This window comes from Stegodyphus dumicola, chromosome 9, assembly GCF_044657685.1.
Source record: "Stegodyphus dumicola isolate Sdum_Otavi_A_Nest chromosome 9, ASM4465768v1".
Taxonomy (NCBI): Eukaryota; Metazoa; Arthropoda; class Arachnida; order Araneae; family Eresidae; genus Stegodyphus; species Stegodyphus dumicola.
Genome location: NC_140776.1, coordinates 107,462,414 through 107,484,332, shown reverse-complemented (window position 1 = coordinate 107,484,332; position 21,919 = coordinate 107,462,414). Strand labels below are relative to the sequence as shown.

The 21,919-nt window shown below is 28.4% G+C and overlaps 1 protein-coding gene across 3 annotated transcripts in view; it reads left to right on the top strand.

Annotated features, from left to right (window-relative positions):
- The window catches only part of LOC118196520 (phospholipid-transporting ATPase ABCA1-like), a 416,944-nt gene extending 395,531 nt beyond the window's left edge, over positions 1-21,413 (top strand). For all 3 annotated transcript variants that reach the window (XM_085823882.1, XM_085823879.1, XM_085823880.1), the window contains 2 exons: positions 2,147-2,252; positions 10,313-21,413. In XM_085823882.1, coding sequence (XP_085680008.1) covers positions 2,147-2,252; positions 10,313-10,416 — 210 coding nt within the window. In that variant the 3' untranslated portion in view covers positions 10,417-21,413. The remainder of the gene's footprint in view (positions 1-2,146; positions 2,253-10,312) is intronic.
- Positions 21,414-21,919: the final 506 nt, after the last annotated feature.

Below are 21,919 nucleotides of genomic sequence, written 5' to 3'. Positions count from 1 at the left end.
CCGTACTATGTACAGTCCTTTAGAGGTACTTATGTGGAGTTCTGTTACGTTTTGCATTGCATTCAGATATATTTCCGTTTCTTCTCTTTTTATTTCGGAAAGCCTCACCTCCAGTCTATTATGGCCAGAAGGCGCTATTTATCAGAGGAAAAATACCCTCGTATGGTTAATGAACCATTTACTAATGCAGATGAGAATGATTATTCATTTTCTAAAGAGTTAGTGATACTTTTTCTAAGAGTTGGAAAGTGATACTTCTCCGTGCTTCGATATTTACCACACTCAGTCTTCATTTTAAATTTTGTTACTTCTTACTGTAAATAGTCTTTATTGTGTTATTTTATTAATTTTAAACTTTACTGACGGATTTTATCAATTGAAACTTTGTAAAAATTTGAATAGCTCTTCCAAAAATTATTTTACAAAATAAGCAATTTTTTATGTATATTTTCATGTAAAATAAAGTAAAAAACATTATCAAGTACTAATTTTAACATATATAAGAGCTCAAGTAATAATCTAAAATGATAACAAAAATTACGATGCTAGAAGTGAAACTTTTTTTTTCCTGATTTTTTTTATGAAATTAGGCTTAGCGATGTAAAAACTCTGTCCTGCACGGTGACTGCCTTTGATTCCCTTACGTACCGCACGAGTGTCTTAAACAAAGGTGCGCCGGTGCGAAAGGGTTAAGTGCGAAGAACATGATATTTAATAAATAAAGGTAACACACAAAACGTTAAAAAAAAAAGGTCCCTTTTGGATGTAATTTAAAATCTGAAAACTTTCAGATTTTGTTTAACTTTAAACGTTGCTTGGTGGAAATTTTTCGTTACAGCCAGATACTAATGGATTATTTAACTGAGTATTGAAATTTAAAAAAAAAAAAAGAAAAGATTGCTTATAAAACACCAGGATATGTATTAATGCCAATTTTTATAAAACTAAAATCAAACAAAAGGTCTTCTCATTATTTCAATTTGTGAGGGAGCTTTACCTTGAATGTTTTTATTATTATTCCCATATGATTTACTTTAATTACTATATACTATTTATTTTTGTTATAACATATAATTAATATTTTTTATTTATAATTTTGAATGTAAAATTATCTTTTTATTTTAAATATCAAATCATTACATTTTGTGAAGGATAAAGCCAAAAGTTAACAAGACAGTTTTTAGAACTGTTTAAAATTTATACTTTACAAACAGAAAATATGATTTTATAATACCCAAATTTGTGAGACATTTGTTAGAATTAATTATACATACTACTGCTTTGGACCAAAGAAGAACTAAATCACCTTAATGGTTATTATCATTTGATAAACAGTCTTTTAAAGATTGTGAGAATGTTGAAAGGTTAGGTCATTGGAATACAGCAAAGCATATGATGGCTGTCTCCTTAAGGGGAGGGATGCCTTCTCGGAGGACTTTTTGAGAGAAACTGGTTCATATACATGGTACACATTGGAAAATCAACAAAACCAACCATGCAGCCAGCCTGTTCGTCTAGGTCCGAACCCAGGTCAGACTCCCAGTATTCATCAGTCTTAATAGTTCGGCCACTAGTGAAACCAAGTGTTAAAAGGAAAAATCCTCCCCCTCCCAAAAAGAAAAATGTATTTAGAATATTAGATTAGATCTCATAATCACTGCAGAGATGAAAATATTATTACTGCTGATTTTTGTGTAAAAGTATGATATAAAATACCTATCAGTAAATCTTAGATTTATCTCATACAAAATATTAAAATTTTGAATAGTAGCATTTTTTTATAAATGTTGAAAAATATGAAAGGAAAACTGAATTAATGTCTCATCTACATATAAAATTTTACTTCTAACTATTCAATTAAATTACTGTAAGATATATGAAAGTATCATGTAAAAAAAAATACAAAATTTAGGGCCTTTATGAAATCTAGATAAATGTAAGCAAAACATTTGCAATAAATCTCTCTCTCATTTTTTCCAGGATGTATATTATCTCAAGTTACTTTATATTGATTTTTTTTTTAAATCTAAATAAATGTAAGCAAAACATTTGCAATAAATCTCTCTCTTTTTTTTTTCCAGGATATACATTAAATGTCAAGTTACTGTATATTGATCTTTTTTTTTTTTTTTTTTTTTTTTTTTAGGTGTTTATCAGTTTTGCAAAAATGCAAGCAGATGTGACAGAAGGAGTTCCAACAGAGAGTATAGCTCGTCAAATTGTCCGAAATAAGAAGGGAAAGAGGATAAAGGGTTAGCATGAAAATGTTTCTTGAAACTAATCATCATTTTTTCTCACCAAAGGTGTTTGCATATTTCCACATATGTCAATACTAGGGATTGCAGTACCGGGATACCGAGTATCAGTATTTTGAGCCCTTTGTATAGTTTTGAAATACCGGTGTTCACAAGTTTAAATACCTCTTTTTTTTTTTTTTTTTTTTTTTTTTTTTTGTGTGTGTGTGTGTGTGTGTGTGTGTACTTATTAGAATTTTTTTAAATTGTCTCCACTATATGTTCAGGGGTCACCAACATAGCAAAATAGTACACTTTTTTGTTTTTATGTCCCTAACAGATGAAATTAATTAGACTGTGAATACAAAGTTGCATCGTACAGTCTAGAGAAGTAATACAATATGTGAATCATCCAAGGAGGCAGGCCAAAACTGTCCTGTCCTATTACAGCTCAGAGCGATACTGCACACTCACAGGATTCATAGTCTGATATTCATATCTGGAAAACAAGGTTGTAGTTGTGAAGAAAGTGTATAATATTTCGAAAAATTTCAATATTTTTTCAATTTGTGAGTTTGTTATTCACATTGTATTTGCATATCATACTTTAGGGTTCAAAATATTTTTCAGATTTATTACAGTCAAAAGTCGTTAATTCGGACACCCATAATCCGAAATGATCTATAATCCGGACCTCAAAGCTAAAAACTTTCTGCGCATGCGCCGCGTTGACACATGCGCATAGGCGTTTATGCGTGCGCATAAGACCTTTACGACTGCCCATATGTGTGTGTGCAAGCGCACAATATGTTTTCGCGTGCGCGTTTAATGTATAATGGACAGAATAAGCTAAAATGATCTAATTATCTATTTCAGTTAATGTTGATGATTGTGTTGTTCCTTAATCTTTGAATTGGATGTGGCTTATTATTTTTTGCAGACTGTAAGAGCAATTTTATAAAAGTAAACTTGAACTTTCGATTATGTCAAATAGAATTTCTGATGCTGGAGCTCCCAAAGGATCTACAAAACGAAAGTATGTTTCGATGTCCATCAAACAAAAAGTGGAATTGCTGCAAAATATGGATAAAGACATGAAGAAGGTGACAGAGAGGTTAGTGAAAACGAAAAAATTTCGATTGACAAGTTAGTCGGTATTCTCTGCACAGCAATTACGGGACTTGAACAGCGGAACTTTGTAACTGAACAAGAAATTATGTCTGTTTATAGAATTAAAGAGAAAGTATTATCACAAAAAATGAACAACTTGTTCATTTTTTGACAAATTTGAAAAATTTATTTCATAAATTACAGTTTCATATTTTTAATTTTAGAATTTATGCATGCCATCTTACGAGATTTAAACTGATGATCTATAATCCGGAATCGCCGAAGTCCCGACGAGTCTGGATTAACAACTTTTGACTGTATATACCCATAATTAATAAACCCATAATAATGAATAAGAATAACTTAACATAAAAAAATTCTTGATAATAATTCGGTTTGGTTTCATGATTTATATAATGAAAAGAATAAAAGAATATGGTAGGACAATATAAAAAATGTTCAAAAGTTATTGAAGTGAATGTAGGAATATACAAGCAAACTCCATACACGTTTAAAAACGAAACATGATACAAATTTGTTAAAGAGGAAAGAATCTAATTGCAATGAAGATACAAATTTAAGCTCAGTTTCTAAGCCCAAGCCATCAGGGATTTTAGATTATATTGGGAAAAAAAAAAAGATAATTGGATAAAATTATACGTAAAATGACAGCATTAGATGATTTGCCATTTTGAGTGTTTTGCACTTCTACTGAATTAAAATCACCATCCAACAGAGGTTTAAAAGTCAACATCGATTAACACTATAAGAAGAACTGTTTTTAAACTACAGTAACGATGTTCGCAATTCTTTGAAACATGAGTTAATACAATTAAAAGTAAATGGTGAAAAATTTAGTCTTACATCTGATGAATGGATAAGTCTAAGAAATAAACGCTACTTAAACATAAATATTCATTCAGAAAAACAATTTGGGAATATAGGACTTGCACATGTATGTCAGCCAAAACATGTGTGGGAAGGGCTTAAATCTAAGTTACAGGAGCATGGATTATCTCTAAAAGGGGCTTAAATCTAAGTTACAGGAGCATGGATTATCTCTAAAAGAAGATATTATATCCATAACGACTGATGGAGCAACGATTATGAAAAAAGTTTGAAAGTTCAGCAATTGTGCTATGCTCATGGAATTCAATTAGGAGTAATAGATTTATTATACCGAAAAATAAAGAACAGAAGGCCCCAAATATTGTAGATATAGACACTTCTAATTCTGACTTTGAAGAGAGCGTGAGAGTGATACTGACAAAGAAGATAATGACAATGTAATTGTTGAAGATGTTGCTAATGAGGAGGAATTCTCATCAAGAAATGCTTCCTTTATTTAACAAAGTTTGAAAAACTCTTAACTTTCTGAAGCCGGCTGGTACAGCAGTTGTACCAGAAGAATGATTTTCTCAGACGCCGGCATTGGTACAACTGTCGTACCATCCATGCCCTCCCCATTTTAGAGAATCTCCTATCTGTAGATCTCTGGGTGGTCCATTGTCGCTGCTGAGAGTAGCCGCTGGCTATGCGTTATTTCCCTCTTCTTATCAGTTTGGCTACATTTTGACAAAAACCGCAGGTTTCGTCTCGTGCCAATATACTTGAAAATCAAATAGAGGCCATCTCTTTCTCAATCTGTCTCATAATTTTAATGCTAATTTTTTTAGTACTGACTTTTGCTATGATTAAAACGTCAGCGATTTTGCACGCTCTTTAAGCTTACCATATTTAATGTTTTTTAATCATAACAAATAAGAATAGATTAATATTTTAGATTTAATGCCCTTCTAGAAAATAGGTAAAACCGCTTTTATCGTTTACTTCCTTTTCATACTTATGAATAATAAGATTTTATTTTGACATTTTTTTGTGGAGTGCTATTTGTGGAGTGCGAACGCTATCTGCTTAAGGGGATGGATGCTTTCGTGTAAACCTTTTTAAGAGAAAATTGCTCGCATTTACGTTCCTGGTGGAAAACTCCACATGTAATCAGCCCGTTCTTTGGGTTTGATTAGATTAATTTTGTTCGCTTACTGAATTACATCAAAGCACACAACAATTACCTGTATAAGGGGAGTTATGCCTTCGCGGAGGGCTTTCTAAGAGAAGCTGGCTTACATTTACATTACACAAAAACCATGAATCCAACTATTTAGCCGGGATTCAAACCCAAGCGAGCTACAAGTGTTCAGCCACCTTTACCGCTCTACTAAAGAGCCCATAAAAATATTGATAAAGGAAAAGTATTGAAATAACCGGTTTAATTAACTAACCTATATTTCTCAATCGACAGTACATAAATTACACATATGAGGGGGATTATTTGTGAATAAATAAACTGTATTGCACTTTTCTCCACTATTTCATATTACAATGGAATTATTGCATTTCAAAGTTATTTCTCGTGAATTAATTTTGCTCCGTTCATGATTTTTGATAGTTTCAAAGAGAAAATTCCACACTTTAAATAAAAAAATACACAAGAAGATACTTTATGCAAAATTTGGCGTAAACGGTTTTCTTAATTTTGCTTTGAAAATATTCCAGGGTAATCGTTTTCATTACTGGAAGAAATATGAAAAACAGATTTACTACATTGTATCAACACCCAGTATGTCCTTATTCTTTTGAAAACGTGAAAGATTACTCTTTCTAAAATAAATTAGAAAATATATTAAGTGCAAATAGAATATTCGTTGATAATGAAATAGATTTCAACCTTTGGATATAACGATGGTTTTAGACGAAATTTCTACGTATGAAAAGAAATTGACGTACAATTAATTCTTCATGAACATTTAAAACTGTTCTCAAAATTCTTTTAATGATTGCATGTATAGGTCACGGATTTTTTTCTCTGCTAACATAAACAAAAGCCAATTTTACAAAGAAGGCAAAGATATACCTTCTTTGCCTGATAGTTCAATGTAATGTTTGTTAAAGTTAAATGATTAAACGCAACCAATGTATCTAGGATTTTGATTTTTATATTATAATAACAAAATTATCGAAAAAAGCAGATTTAAATCTCTTTATTGTTATGTAAAGCTTTATTATTGCTGTAAGTTCATCTCAAAATCTAGTTGTATTGAATCTCATTCTGATCATCTAATGGTAATAAATATTATTATTATTATTATTATTTCATTAAATTAGTCATTACCATTATTTTATTAATGAAAATATGTTATTAAAAATCGCATTCCAGCCTGCAGACTTACAAATCTAGTCCGTATTTACTATATTTTGTTCTCGCTTTCTAATTTCTAATACGAAAATACGCGAATATAAATGAAGAGCGAAAACAAAGTTAAAAAATTCACAAATTATTTACAAGATTAGTGAAATAGTGAGTGAAATATAAACATTGCATACATTTTGTTCTAAATAAATTGTGCACTGGATATGCATCCAGTACTGCATATTTATTTATGCACTATTTATTTAGAACTTCATTTAAATGAAGCAAAATAATCATCGAAAAAATTGCAAATCTAGCAACCCCTCTACTATGGGACGTAAGCGTGTCGACAAATATGTAAATTTTACTTCATCCATGGAGGGGGACTAACGACTTTTCTTATTAGGAAAATGTCAAAGAGGGGGCAAAACTGTTTTGGATCGCGCCGGTCTGAAGGCTATATTATGAGAATTTCGGCCCGGTTTTAGAAGGTTAAGATATTTAGACATTCCCCTACAAAAAAAAAAAAAAAAAAAAAAAAAAAATCCCTTATTACAAAAATATTTACTAACTAAAATAAAACAGAACATATGTTAATATTAGATTCTAAAACACATTGGAACAGTTTACTCCTAATGATGGAATGATTTTTGAAACTGAAAAATCCAATCCAAAAAGCAATAAAAGTCAAAGCAATAATCGACTTAAACTGCAAATTAATTTTTCAGATAGTGAATTCGAAATAGTATCCAGAACTGTATCAGCTCTCTTTCCAATAAAACTGGCTGTAGAGGCATTATGTTGGAGAGAATCTAATTTAATAACAGCTAATGCAACAATGAATTTCATGTTGCAGTCACTGAAAGAACAGCAGAATCTGAAGAATTATATATTACATTGAAGAATCGCACAGAAGAAAAGCATACCGAAATAGAAAATGTCTTATTTACATAATTAGTATGATTTTAAAAATGAAAATGAAAAAGAAGAAAAGAGACTAACAAAATCATATTTGATCAGGTTTATAGTAAATTTTCTTACAATTTTTTACCCACAAACCTGTGCACATTCAGAAGAATTTGGTACAGTTATTGAAGGTGATAATGACACTAATGTTGATATCGATAGTGAAAAGGAAAAGATAGGGATCCAGAGGTAAACACTTGGAAAAAGTATATTGCGCATTGCAGTACCACCAACTAGTGTAGATATTGAAAAAGCATTTTCGACGGCTGGTAATTTTTGCACAAAGTTATGTTCCAGGCTTAATGACAGTACAATTGATGCAGATCATATTTCAAAAATTTGTAATAGTACCAGAGACTGAATAGTGATATTTACACTTTTTTTTGTGATTTAAATACATCAGATTTTCCTTGTTTCTTTACTTTTTTGTGATTTAAATAGATCAGATTTTCCTTGTTTCTCTACTTTTTTGTGATTCTTTATATACTGTTATAATTTATAAGTTGCAAATGATTTTTTGTAATAGTTACTCTCTCTAATAAAACTGTCTGTTTTCTTCCTTTTTCTAAAATTCCTACTGTCAGTATTGAACTTTTGGTTTAAAATTACAATCCCTACTCAATACAGTCGAATACCGAAAATCCGCCAACCTGAAATCCACGTTGCCTCTCAAAATATAAACATTCAGTTTATAGGTTCCAGAAACCGCAACATGGAGAATGAAATATGGAAGAAAAAATACCGAATAATAACGACTCATAACGGAAATACCAAATTATTGACATGATGGGGTAAAAGTTTTTTCTCCTCCAATCTCTATCGAGGTAAAAAATAAATCAGAGTTTCTGAAAAAAATTCTTTCAGGTGACCATTCTATTTCACTTTGTAATTATTAAAAAAAAAAAAAAAAAAAAAAACCACCATTAACGACTGTATTTATTTGTTAGCAAAATCGTGGAATTCTGTTTCCCAAACAACATTAGTAAATGCCTGGCGTAATGTATGGCCATCTTCTCTGTTTATTGAAACTGAGAATGATGACAGTGAGTTTTTTAGGCTCAGTGCAGCAAGAATTAAAGCAAAAGAATTGTTTTTATATTCAAAAGAAAGAATATATGAGGAGTTTTACAAGAAGATGTCATTGAATGTATGTTGTGTTCAGATGAGCCAACACTGACATACCAGATGACCGATAATGAACTAATCATGGCTCTCTTTTGAACTCATCACAAGAAGAAAAGAATTCCGACTTTGACACAGATATTGAATCTGACATAATTTTTTGTCTTATTTATTTTGCAATTTTAGTCAGAATATTATGATTTATCTTTTCTGACCTGAAATCTGAAAAATCCTAAAATCCGCGCAACCTCTGGGATTTTTAGAGATTTCTTAATACTTGAGGAACATAACTTTGTGCTGTTTAAAATAAGCGAAAAGTAGTTCAACATATAATTTAACCCAATAAGTAAAATAAATTAAACTTTCATAATGGTATTATTGCACCATATTTTTGTATTAAATGTATAAAATTATTTAATTACTTATACCTAATTTAATAACTACTTCATTACCTTTCATGATGGAAAAGTCAGGGCAATTAAAAATTAAATTTTAACAGAAATTATGTGTTATTAGATGAAAGCTTTTCTAGTTTTATTGTGCAGCATGATGTTTTTGATGCAATTTTGTATAAAATCATGCATATAGCAGTGCTGTTCATTTTCATCATAATTTTTCCAGTTTCATTTTTGAGGTATAATTCCAGTAACATATATATAGTTAAAAAAGTGTTTACATTTTGTCATCAAGAACATATTACTTCCTTTATTTGACTAATGGAATAAAAAGATTTAAAAGATAAATTTTGAAATTTGTTGCATGGAATATAATAAATTATTGTTTTCGAAAATGATATATACAAAATTAAGACATATCTCGTTTTTTGCTAAAACAAGCTTAACTAATGTAAAGAGTGATTGTTGTACTACAAAAATGCAGAATGCTTTAATATGTTATAACTATACTTATTTCTATTTTTAACTGACAAAAATAATTGTCACTTTTTTTTTTCTTTTATTATTATGCCATTCGAATTGCAACCCTTTTAATTTGAATAAAAATGCTATTTAAATTTAGTATACTGATTCAGAATACAACAACGTTGTGTATACAACAAGGCTGAATGAGTATCATAAGTGTTGTTGTGGTACTTATAAGACCATAAGTGACTACCAAACCATAAGTGTTGTCCAGATGACCATAAGTGAGTAGGTAACTGATGACCCCCATCCTTCATGGTCATGTTGAGTTTAATTTCATTTTAATAATATAATTTTAAATATGCATAGTTTATAGTGTATTGAACTTATAATATTTATTAGCACCTGCAGCATTATATTGATTAATAAAAAATATTTCAAATGCTTCATACGTTCTTTATGTGGCATAGAATCCTTACTTAACCATTATAAGTATATAATATCCAAAATTTCATTGATTGGTTACATAATATCTAAAATTCCTTTAATTTTATTCCCAGAGAAAAAATAAACAATAATGTGTTCATTTTAATTTTTTTAACAATTCAGAACACATTATTATGAAACTATAAATTAAAAAGAAAGAAAGAAAACTGTTATTTATTTATAATAAATTTATAAAATGCTTTAGAAATTGTATTTTTTAGGAAGTTATGAAATATAACTCTTATTAAATAGTGAAGAATGTGTATGTCCATGCATGCGTGGAAGAATGGGAAAAGACTAACACATAATCCAAGCAGTTTCTTATTTCTGTATTTTTCTTTTAGATGGCAATGAAAATGGTGCTGCTGTTACTGGCGATATAGAGTTGCTGGTCCGACATTCATATGCGTCTAGTAACAATCAATCATTTGCTACACATATGGTTTGAAAATAAAACTCTGTTTCTCACACATTACAGAAACCTGCCAAAAAGCTCATTTTCATGAACTTGTATTATATACTCAAGTGAAACCAAGTTGCAACCCTTGTTGTATTCTGAATGAAAGCAAATCCATGTTTCCTTTAACGTTCGTCAAAGCAGTAACTTCAATATTTTCTATTTATTATAGCTGTGATATATGTTAAATTTTGTGTGTGTTTAAGCGTCTTCATGTATTATATATATATACACACATGTACTGTCTGCGTACATTGATTGTCCATGTGTATTTGCATATGCACCAGCAATTTTTTTACAAGATTTTGTCCTTGACTACCAAAGAAAATCATTTCATAGTAAATAGACTCAGGGTTAAGTGAAGATTTTCTTAATACCATTTCCAAATGGCGATGCCACAATTGTGCACATCAAAGTAGTTTACAGTGCAGAGTTTTTTTTTTTTAATTTCAATAATAAAGTATTTATTCAAGGTTCTATATTTCAGTATCATCCTATCTCTTTTTCATTTTAATGTTCAATAGAATTTGAAGCTGCAATTTTATGCATATCTTAAATTGCTTCTACTGAAATTTCTGTATTTTATGAGGATATTATAGTACATCAAAATATTATTCCTGACATGTTTTTAATCTTCTGATTGGCATGACTACTTGGATCTGCTCTTGAAGAACTGTATTTAAACAGTATTTATTAGTTAAGTTTATATAATTAATTACTTTAGCCTGTGTTTTCATAAACTTCTATTCATTAAAATAAGATTTAGATCATCAGAGTAAATAAGAAAACAAAATATTTTAAATAAGTAGGTAGTATATACCAAATAACAAAAAAAAAAAAAAAAAAAATCTCATGATCAGAATAAGGGCAGTCGTGTCATTCGGGAGGTTAATCTGTATTTCAAAGAATCTGATTGTTGCAAGAGCTGTTAAAGTAATTTTAAAACAAGGCAAAATGACTGCTAAATATAAAAATATCACAATTTTATTCTAAAAAGAGAGAAAATTTAATCATAGAAGCAAATGAATTATTATGAGATTTAAACTTTGTGAAAATTTCACAGCTGTTGTTGTGATAAAATTAAAAAAAGAAAAAGGTCAATTTAGATCAAAGGTAATTTTTCAGAAGCTTATTAATTTGGCTGCATTGCATTACATTAAATAGCATAAAATTAATGAAAAAGAGATTGTATGTGATATTGAATTTGAAAATGAGAGTTAGTTGAATGTGGTTTAATTAAATAAGATGAACCTGTGTTATTAAGGCTAAAATCAGATTATGAGTGATGTTTAAAAGAAAACAACATTTGAAATAAAATTATAATTGCAACAGTCACAAAACTGTGTCAGAATAAAAGTTCTGAAACAGAAAAAAATATTTAGAATTGATTCCGATTTTTTAGAAGACATTGAAATGAACTGAACTTGTAGATTTCAGAAAATACCAATTGTGTTGCTAGTATATTTGCTTCTGCATTTTGAGCTGACTTCAAACTCATTCAAAGTTGCATTTGTGTGTGCAACACAAAGAAAATTCATTTAGTGAATTTTAAGTTCAATTATGTAAAGAAAAATTTTCAACACATTCATAATATTCTTGTTTGGGATATCTCTTTTCAAAACCTGTATATATTTATTTGCAAGCAGACTCCCTCCCTCCATATGAAGCATGGAAAAAGTGGGCTTCATACAGAAAAAAAAATTAGCAAAAATTTTAAATAAAAAAAAAAACTGTAATCGCAAATCTCAGAAAAACATCTCAGATATACTTGTCAAAATTACCACCATGAGCTCTGAAAGTTTGCATACCCATGATGTAGATGGTGATATTAATAAATTAATTAAATCAAAATCTGTGTGTATAATAAAAAAGCAAAATAAATTAATAAAATCAAAACAGTAAGTTTTAATTACTGTTCTAAAATAAGTTTCAAAAACCAATTTATAACCTTTTGATTTATTCATCTCTGTTATTAAATAATGAATAATTTATATGTATGATCCTTGTGCTGTGGAGAAACAGACACCTAGATCCACCAAATTTTGAACATAATCTTACCCAAACATCTGCATCACTAAAGTCCAAATTTTGAATTTGTTTTTTATGTTTTATGTAACTTTATGAAACTATGATTAACAAACTGAACAATTTAAATGTTACTCGGCAAAGCATAAGATATTCATCTTTTAATTGTAATCAACAAACTCAGCGACAATTTTAGACAAAATGTCTTGCCACATCCCAAAATAAAATATTTTTAGCTTCCCATGTACCAGTTTATTTCTGTTTGCCTGAGTTTCTGTTGGCCATATTTAATTTTTCTTTCAAATTTAATCTATTATTGATTACCAAACTAAGCGATTGAAAAGCAATAAATACAGTTTTTCATCTCTATTATTATTAATTACTAGCTGGACTCACTAAAATTATTATTTATTTTTCCTTTTTTATTGTTACTAATTTAGGCGGCTGGCCATGCAAATGGTTAGTTATTATAAATTTATAGATTTAAAATTTCAAATGTAGGATGGTAAAAATATATTATCCACATGGATTAGTTGGTAATAGCAAATTATAAGTTTAGAATGGACATCAAATTAATTGCATGTAAATAGAGTTGTCCGACATATGGCCTGCAAGCCACAGTCCAACTCACCAAAGATTAGAATCTGATTTCTGACTACTAATTACAGTTTCATAAAATTCCAAGATAAAAATAAAATTTACAAAGTAAGGAAAAAATGTCTTTAAAACAATGAAAATCAGGAGAATCATTCCTTGAATTTTTAGTTTTTGTTGAATTAATTTTTACTTTATGGGAATCAAACTTTTTGTATTTTATTTTTTATAATAAGTAAAAAATTTTCCTGGATATAACTATAGGGACTAGGAAACTGTATAAAAAAATTAGATTTTTTAATTATAACAAAGTTTATTTTTAAATTTTAAAATGTCAAAACATGATTCTGTTTCAATCATTTTAAATATGTTTGTAATTGGAAATATATGTACATCTCCAATGGTTGCAAAAATAAAGGCTATAAAATGACTTTTATTGCTAAAGTTTATATTGTGGAAAGTAAAGTTATAAGTTGATGTATAATTTTGTAATGTTTAATTTTCTTTTTCTTTTCTGATGCTTTTATTTTACTGTTTTACTGAACACAAGTAACCTAGGATATGCGATTTATTTATGTAACCTAGGATATGTGAATAATTTTTAAGCGACATTTTACACAAAATGGTTGGACAGCCCTAATTTAGACCACTTACTTTGATGCTTAAATGTATGTATAGCCACATTCATAAAATTCATGTCACCTGTTTTATTTTTAACTTTGTTTTCTTGTTAAATTGTTAACAAATATTTCTGAGAGAAATTCAAGAAGCATATATACCTGACATAAAAAGTGCAAATTTTGTTCTCTGTAGATTTTAGGTTTCAAATTTTATTAATAATTTTATGATTACAAATTGCGATTTTTACATCTTTGTTCATCACATGTTCTTTCTTCTATTGTAATAAGATTATTTTTTATTATATAATTATTCTTTTGCATTACAAACTATTTTGTTTATTTAATTAGTTTTTTTATTAATATTACACTGTGTATTAATTTTTTTCATAATTAGGTAATGCAAGTTGTTTGCTCTAATGTATTAATTTTATGTATTTAAGACCATTATTACAGTATTTTATTATATTATTTGATTGTATTTCATTATTGTTTCTTTAGTATGGATGGCAGAATAAAATAATACTTAATTCCCCACCCCTAGATATTTAACATATCTTTGAAAAATTACAAATTTAAAGCATCCTAAAACTCTTAATCCTAAACTCATCTTGTAACAATCGAGAAATTGCTACTAATTTAGGTATGTTAAATATTAATTCATATAAATTTTGATTCTAAAATTATTCATGAAGTAAAATTTTACTATATTAATTTCATGCCCTTTGATGTGATTTTTTTTAATTTAATCAGCAGTAATAAATTATTTTATTGTAAATCTTGTTAATTTTTTTCTTCTTTTATTCTACATTTTTTATTCTTCCTTTTTCTTCAAAATTTTACATTTATTATGAAATCTATTTGCAAAAGTATTATGCATAAAAGGAAGACAAGTAATTATTGTATTAAAAATCTGAAGAAATACAAGTTAAAAACATTGTAGTTGAATTTCATGACAAATGTTAGATCATTGGATCATATATCAGTTTTCTCATTTAGTAATGCCATTTATATATCTTTACGAAACTTGCTGCTAAACCTGTAACTAATTTCTGGGAAGATTTCTAAATAATAATAAATTTTAAAAAATTCTTTAAAAATATTTTTCTATAAAACATTAATTCTAAATTATAGCTAACTTGGAATCGACAGATGTTTATCTTTTTAATTGAAGGTATGTGATTCATAAATATGGTAGCTTATGAAATTATCAGTAAAAGTCTACTGACAATCACTGTAGATGTATCGTTCTTTTCTACTGTACTGGTAAAGGAATGTGATAATAATAATTAATAAATTTTGAAAACTAACTTCAGTTGTTTGTAAAATAGAATGTAAGCAGCTAAAAGCAATGTGCAAGTGCATTTTCAAACAAGACAAAGAGTTTTAGTTGAGATTGCTCAGAACAGTAAGAAACATTTTTGCATATAGTTAATCGATGTATGTTGTTGACTGTGATGCTAAAATTTCTATTTCTTATTTGAGGGGAAGAGTTTTGAAAATGAGTAACATCTCTTAAGGTTCAAAACCAGTCATTCAAAATGTAATATAAAATTATTTTTTATTATTATTTTACAAAACATATTTCAAAATGCAGATTAGTAAGTCACTATTCTTCATAATTATTGTTTGTATTAAAAACTGTGAAAAGATTCACTAAATTTTGAATAATTATCACCAAGCAAGCATTTAGTAAAATTATCACTGAAATGCAATAATTATTGAGTAAATTATAATACTAGCACAATTTTTAGCTTGTGCAATTATGCATATCTGTCTGAAAAATTGTATTGACCATTTTTCTTCAGTAATGCTTATAAGTAGGTTGAAAGTGAATAACTTTTTATCTATATTTATAAGTATTTAATTATCAGAACTTTGGTATTTATAAAATATATTGTAAAATTTCAATAACTGTTAATCTATCGATTTTATTTTGGCATCACTTAATAAATACAAAATATTACTTTTTAAATTACATACTTTCATCTTAGTATCTTGTAATATAAAGTAACAGTATAGTTTTTATTCAAGAAATGATATACTGAATGGAATGGAATATAAGTCAACATTAATTTTAAAAATAATTTTTTCTCTTTTGAAAATGTGATCATCTTTTTATCACAATTTACATTGTTCTTAGCCTTTCATATCTTGGTATGAAAGTAATAAATTTCTGAAAATATGGTATTAAAATATGGCAATAAAAATTAGAATTTAATGTGTCAGTTTTCAGTTGATATTTTTTAGTGATCAGTTAAATTTAACTACTTAATAGATGCTCGTATCTTTAAATAGAGAAAATTATTGCCTAGTAATCAGCTATTTGCTTGCCATTTTTATTGTTTTATTTGTTTAGATCAGGGTTTCATAAACCTTTTTCAGTCGCGACCCCTTTTTATGACTGAGATTTTTTCGCAATCCACAGGACTCAATAATATTTTTAAAAATTTTGTGGCACCTTATAAGTGTTGCGCAAATCTGACACACGCGAGTGAAACTGTCAATTTTTTCACGTGTACTGTAATATACTATTGCAGTTTTAGGTCTTTAATTTCTAATTTTAAGACACAGAACAATGTGAAAATTTTAAATAAGTAACAGACTAAATGACAGCATCACGTGCAAAGCAAGGAAAATGAACATTTCTATAATAAAAAGAATGTGTTGAAACTTTTTTTTTTTTTTTTTTTTTTTTTTTTTTTTTTTTCTTTGTCTGTATTGTCTTATCTTTATATATTTTCAGATGCATTGTGTAAAAATATTTGGTAATTGTAAAATTATTATAATAAGTTAAAGAATTTTGGCAAAACTCTGGTGCGGGTCACGACCCACAGTTTAAGAAACCCTGGATTAGATTAACATTATTAAAAAAGTGTTTGAGATTTATTACAATAGATACATAGGAGAGTAATTTGCAAATCTGCTGTATTAATATGTGTAATGAAACTGACAGAAGAAATTAGATACCTAAGAATCACTTGCATTCTAACTTTTCCCATTTTATTGGGAGGCACACGGTTTTTATCACATCTCCTGGTTTCCCCCACTAGATCACTGAATCTCCCTTTTGTTTTAAACTTTTATTTAAGGAAATTAATTCAGAAAATTTTTCCAGCAATAAATGAAATTTACTGAATTATTATTATTTTTCAGTCGCACCGCAGCCTATTATAGGCCAAGGCCATCTCAGCAAGCTTCTTTCAATGAACCTGATACACTCACTTCCAAAAGTTAAGCACGAAGAAGTAAAATGCAAAAAAATCAACAAATACTGCTTTGATTGACACAAAATGCGGTAGGAAAGTAGCATATATATTTATGCATAAAACAAAATCAATAATTATGTACAGAAATGAAAAAAATATTAAATTTTTGTAAGTTATTAGATAATGACATACCAGAGACTTAAACAGAATTATGTATAAAGTGAAAATAAACAGCATAAAATGAAAAAAGGACATTAATAGGGTATGTGATCCCCCCCTCATCTGTATGCAAAGTTGTACACCTTGTGACCATGCTTTCAATTAGGTGGTCAACCACCGCAGAATTAAGCAATCGCCATTCTTCTTGTAGAGCAGTTTCGAGCTCAATAAGAGTAGCTGGAGGTGGGGAAACGTAAAGATACAGCACGGCCGAGAGCATCCCAAAGATTTTCAATGGGATTAAGGTCGGGCGAATATGCTGGCCACGCGTTATCATCCATTAAATGTGGGGACGTGCATTATCATCCATTAAAACAAAAGTAGGGCCAACTGCTGCAGCGTACAATCTCATAATGGGTTCTAGGACTTCATACCATCCTAATGAAATCCCTGCCCACACCATAATGCTTCCGCCTCGGAATGCATGATGTTCGGTGACGTTTTAGGACTGATTGCATGTTCATTGTTTACGCCATATCCTTACACGCTTGCCATCTGGCTCCAGAGCAAATCTTGACTCATTGGTAAACACGGCATTGCTCCAGTAAGACACGTTCCAACTGACATGTTCCCTGCACCACTGTAATCGTGCCCCTCTTGATTGGACAAATAGAGGAACACAAACTCGAGATACCCGGGCGTACAGTCCACTCATATGTAATCTTCAGCCTACAGTAGCTGCAGATATCGCCTTACCAATCGACGTTGTAACCATACATATCACACATGTGGAGGTCGCTCTGCGATTCCAAAAATCTTCCGAAAATTTTTCGATCCGAAAATTTGTCTAACATAGTGAACTTGATTAATAATGATGATTTTAAATCCCACATTTAAGAAGGTGATATCTCGATAGTTGTATTTGCTGAATTAATGAAACTTAAATTGTGTGAATTTCAATCTCCCTATATCCCTAATGACTTTCAGCATAATTTTTCTTATCAAATTATATTTGATCCGAGTTGTTTTAATATGGATACAAGCCAATTTTCTTAAAAAATCGTCTACAACAGTATCCCTTGTCATAGGCGATAACTTTCTTAATCAATTAACCTCACCTAACTGAATTGTTTTCATGTATTGAAGACATTTGTAGAACATTTTATGAAAATTCAACAAATGTTTGATCAGTTAGTATTTGTATATAATTTTGTTTTACATGAATCAGTGGTCCATTACTAAGTATATCCACACTGTAATAGGTACATTAATTATTCTTTTTTTTTTTTTTATCTTATTCAAAATACTTTGAAAAAATAAAATCCTTTCATCCCTACTCAAGATTTTCTTGGTATAAAAGTTAAGAAAATTTTAAAATGGAATTAACCAAAGGGGAAAAAATTTAGAATATTTAATTACATATCAATATATTTTACACCAGTATCATAATATAAATAGTTCAATAATCTGAATCTACATTTTAAATTAAATTAATGTCAGTTTGGAGATCTTATGAAATGGCTTCGCTGCACAGCACAAAAATCTCCCAGAATGTCCTTTTTATTTCAAAGTTCAAGTTATGATTGTATAATAAAAGAGTACAAGAACAGCCCTCAACAATTTTGTATAGAACAAGAGCCATGATTGAGCTGGATGTTTAAACAATATGTGTATAAAGATTTTTCATTCATGTGTGTGTTATATTGATTTTTTTAAAAAAAGAAATATACAATTAATTGCATGATTTGTATTTATATGTCATAAAGGTAGTTTCTCACATCATAAATATTTAGAATAATCTAACTTTCTACATTGCATATTATTTTTTTAATATTTTTGTGTAATTATAGGTTAGTCTTAATATTACAAAATGAATGGGAGCAAGTAGCTCCAACTTACATAGATATGCATAAAATTTCAGCTCATTGTTTCACACTTTGTACATTCTAAACTATCAGTAATTTACTATGTATTTTCCTAGAATATTGTCATTTCCATCTTGCAACAAAATAACATTCCTTTTCTTTTATGTGTGTAAATTATAGCTGTAAATCCATTTGGATTTATCCTGTGATACTTCTGATTTCAGTGCAGGCAGTTTGTATAGTGAATGATATATGTGTTTTCCTGGAGGCAAAGAATGCCATCTGGAGAAAAATGAAATTAGTCTTTTCTTATTTTGTGAATGTTATTGAATTTGTGAGACAAAAAAAAAAAAAAAAAAAAAAAGGTCCAAGGCGTAAGATATGCTACTATGCATTATGTTAAAAATGAGGAAGAGAATGCATATCATCTTAGTTATAGCATTTTGGGATATCACTGGCACAATCAGTTTGATTATAAAGAAAAAAAGCTTCTACTTGTGTTCTCCTGTATTATTAATAAGTAATTTGGTTCAGATTTTCCTTTTCATCTGATAAATCAAAATATTAGATGAGAATTTTTTTGTTTAATTAGTGCAACTTAAATATGTGTGTATATGCTTTTTTGTGGGGGAGGGTTAAAAATTAATTCTAGCCCGTTCCTTTGAAGTAATAAAATAGATAGAACATTAGTTGCCAGTTATAGAGCTTTAAATTTTGTTTGTTTTGGATGCAAACATTTTCAGTTATTTTTTAAACAACAGATTTACATTTGTAACATACAAATACAGCATTTCTAATTTTTGTATTATTAAGATAGTTAAATTGTATGCAATTATTTTTCTTTTAACTTACGGATTCTTTTAGTCAACAGATTTTTTATGTAAAGATGCAAAATAAAAATGGTTAAAAAAAATTTCTATGTCATAGATAAAACAGTCGTACTCTTTTTTTTTATTGATAAAATGTCTAAGCGTTTTTGATAAAAGCCTTAGAGGGGGGGGGAATAAACAAAAATTTTAAATACAAAAAAAAATTGATCCTCCCTTTTAAAAAAGAAATAAGGAGTGCATAAAATGCTTGCAAGTGAAAATTTTTTTAATGTGTATGATTAATTAAAAATTCTGTTTCCAGAAAATATTTTACATCAATAATTCAGCTTTGTAGTATTTAATTGCTTTTGTGATCTTATATATAGTGTTAATAGCACACAAATAGAGCCAGTAGCATTTTTAAAAAATATTTTTATACGATACATTATCGATAAACTTTATCATCGTATTCAGTATTCAAATGTCTGTGTAATTATTCAGTATTAATATATTACTTATGGTTTATATTTTGAAATATTTCTTATCAGTATTTTTTTCACAAATTTTAAATCTGAATTCTTACTTGAAACAGAAATTATTTTTCATGTTACCTTTTATGAAACTTGCATTATAATCAAAAACATTGTTTTTGTGTGTTTATAGGTTTGCTCCAGAATTGTTTTCTGTGTTCAGATCTTTTTAACATATTTTAAGCATGTATTTGTGTTACAGGAATAATAAAAATAAAAAATTAGATTATTATTTATGTTCATGTATTGAACAAATTTGTTAGATATGGATGACATTAATTTGATCTCATTTTCGTATCTGTTTGATACAAATTTCCTGGTCTCATTTTTTATGTTCAAAATAGTCTTATACAGTGTGTCCATAGAAGTCTTTTCACGGCTTGTTGTTTATGATCATTGGTCATAGACAAATGTTTCCAGTTATAAAATGTTGTAAAGATAAATATTTATGTTTTAGCGTTTTTAAATATAAAAAATCAGTTTTATTAAAATTACAAAATCTAACTTTTTATATAGTTTTCCAGTCCCTATAATTACATTTAACAAGCATTTATGCTCATCATAAAAAATATAATATTAAAAATTTAACTGCAGTATGGTAAAAATTAACCAAAATCTTTATTTTTTTTTTTTTTTTTTTTTTTTTTTTTTTTTTTAGTTGTTGGTTCAGAAATAAATTAGTTACTCAACATTGACTTTTTTGTTTTTTAATGTTATTCGTGGATTTTACCTTTGTATAACATTCTTAATTTATAAATTTTCAAGTGCCGAAACTATGTTATTAATATTCTCAAACAGTTTTATTACTTTAGAACCACTATATTCCAATAATCATACAGAAAATTCTTTAAACTAGAAAAAAATTCATTTCTTATTTACGGATATAATGTTACAAACTGGCTGTTTTGACAATATTGAAGCTTGCCACTGTTTTCTAGAAAAGAATTCTGAAAATTTTTTCGAATAAGCCCCTATTTTTGGAAAAATCTATATTGATCAGTATTTCTCATGGCAGTCTGCATAGTAATGCTTTTCGTTTAATCTGTTAACATCAAAAACTTTTTTTTTTTAAACTGATATTTCATTTTTCACTATGTACAAATGCAAATATCAATTTATGTATGATTCCTAAACATGATTTGAAACTTTGAAATAAAATATCTCGGATAAATTATCGTAATTTCTGTGTTTTATTTTTTATATAAATATGAAATTTTATTAATATAAATATAGAAACTAGATATTATATAAAAATAGATTTTTCTTATTTTTACAAGATTTAAGTTTTTACATTTAAAAACTCCACAGTACGAATATTTTCCTTGTTTGAAGCATTAAGGCAATTAGAGGAGGGTTGCTGAAATAAAGGCCACATACAAACTTTTGTGGATACAGACTAGCAAACACAAAGTAGATGTGAAGGTCTTTAAAATGTATACAATAGCTATAAATGTTGAACTGATTTACAAAGAAGACACTGTGCCAATGAAATAAAATCATATTTGTGCCCCATGAATTAAAATTACTCTCCAGAGAAAATTAGGAAAAAACGTTAGGAATTACATTTGGTATCAAAATAATGCAGTTAACAGAAAACGGTGCATTAAAACTTAGAAATAAGCAAGTAATCACATGATTGAAAATATCATTCAACTGAGGTTTATTCAACAGCCTCCTGGTATGCTT